The sequence below is a fragment of the Rhea americana genome, unplaced genomic scaffold (genome assembly GCF_003343005.1).
Source record: "Rhea americana isolate MKP2758 unplaced genomic scaffold, rheAme1 scaffold_225, whole genome shotgun sequence".
Taxonomy (NCBI): domain Eukaryota; kingdom Metazoa; phylum Chordata; class Aves; order Rheiformes; family Rheidae; genus Rhea; species Rhea americana.
In genome coordinates, this window is record NW_028186341.1 from 408109 (window position 1) to 409957 (window position 1849).

Consider the following 1849-nt stretch of genomic DNA (forward strand, 5'->3'; position numbering starts at 1 on the left):
AAAAAAAAAAAAAAAAGGAATTCGGGCGCCGCTTTGGCCCCGCTTCCCGCGGGAAAGCTGCAAACTCTGCAAGCTCAGCGAGAAGTCGCTGCCTTTGGCCACTTAAGCTGGTCCCCCCCCACCCCGAAACAGCGGCCCAGGCCAGGCGAGCCGGGCCCAAGGACAGGGCAGGGGACCCCGAAGCAGCGTCGGCGGTGGCACCCGGCAGCGGGTGCCCCCGGGGTTTAGGTGCCGCCGGGTGCAGCGATACGACGGTGCCTGAGCATCGTGCGCCGGCGTTTTGTGGGGCACTGGGACATCTCCCCACGGCCTCGGTGCAGAACGGGAGCTGCAGGTCTTTGCTCCCTGCCCCACCGGGCGCCTGCACGGCTGGCAGGGAATCGCACCGAGCCTCGTGCGCTCCGTGCGCCTCCAAACTCCCCCCATCTCCCCCAAGGAGGAGGGGGGGGGGATTGTGCATGGGCACCGCTGCAGGACCTGGAGCCCCCCAGCCAGGCTGGAAACGGCTCTCCGGTTCCCGACTCAGCCGAAGGACGGGCGAGGATTTGCAAGAGCTTTGCACGGCCGTGGCTGTGCTTTGGTGATAAGAAACCAACCTCCCCCCAATCCCTCATTAAGGAGAAGATGATAACGGTGCCTCTGAGGCGGTGTCGGGTGYGGGCAAGGTGACCCCCAGGAGCTCCTGCCCCCACGCACGCCGGGAGGTGCCACCTTGCCCTCCCGCACGTGTGGAGGGCTCGCAACATGATCGCAGAGCGCCAAATTGGGTCCTAATTGCGGAGCAGGGGTTAACGGAGCCCGGCGAAGGAGCCCGTGCCTCTAGCAGCACCGCCGCCAGCTTTTCCCCCTGGTCTTTGCATCCGCTTTGGATGTCTCCTTGGCCTGTTGACATCCAACAGGCCTCCTTAAACCCTGCTGGTCTTTTCCCAGCTGCATTGCAGCAAATTAATGAATAATCGCCCCAGATGCCTGCGAGCCCAGATAGGTGCCAAGGGGGCCAGCTTGTCGGGTGTGGGCACCTCCGGTCCTCCCAGCTGAGCTTCGGGTCAGTACGTTGTGCAAACAGGCCCAAAGGTCATCAGAAATCTCCAAAAGAAGCCCCGCTCTCCCGTGACGGCTCTCGCACCCCTGGGGAGGGCAAGGTACAGCCCAGGCGTTGCTCATTAACGAGCGCTGGGGGTGGCGAGCGCGGGCCTGGTTCACGGCTCTGCCCCCCCCCCGGCCTCGCTCCCCGCAGGCCGGACCCCTTTAACGTGCGGGGTTACAGCTTCTCACCGCGAGAAAAAATGGTCGAGGCACTCTGAAGTTGCAGTGCCTTCCCAGACCGCAACGCAGTCCCACGCTGCAACGGGATCTCAAGCCGCAGAACGCATTCCCAGGCTGCAGCGTGTTCCCAAAGCACAGAGCACGTCCCAGGACTGCAACGCATTCCCAGACTGCGGGGAGGAGAACGGAGGCCTSGCGCCAGCAACCTGATTCGGCAGGGCGAAGGGTCCGCGGGGGCCGCTCCATCCTCCGCAGCGGGTGGGGATGCTGGGGCTCCGCAGGGGGACCAAGAGGTTTGCTCCCGCTCTCGGAGCGTCTGGGAGCTCGAGAGCAACCGGAGCGCTGGCTCCTGCCAGGCAGAAATTGGAAGGCTTTAAGTTTTGCTTTTCTTTTTCTGTTCTTTCTTCTCCATTTAAAAATAAAACAGACAAAATTTAATTACAGGCAGCTTTTATTCTTTGTTTCTCGCCTCTCAGTCTCCATGGGCTCTTCCCCCCCCTTCCTTTCCCTTTGCAGAGTTAATTGCTTCCCCTCCAAAACGGGGCCAGCGAACAAAAAAAGGAGCAAGAAAGGACTTTGTCGA

The 1849-nt window shown here is 61.8% G+C and overlaps 1 protein-coding gene across 1 annotated transcript in view; it reads right to left on the bottom strand.

Moving 5' to 3' along the window:
* The window catches only part of LOC146595465 (L-gulonolactone oxidase-like), an 18738-nt gene extending 17226 nt beyond the window's left edge, over positions 1–1512 (bottom strand). The window contains exon 1 of the mRNA XM_085305677.1: positions 1276–1512. Coding sequence (XP_085161803.1) covers positions 1276–1512 — 237 coding nt within the window. The remainder of the gene's footprint in view (positions 1–1275) is intronic.
* Between the last annotated feature and the right edge of the window lie 337 nt (positions 1513–1849).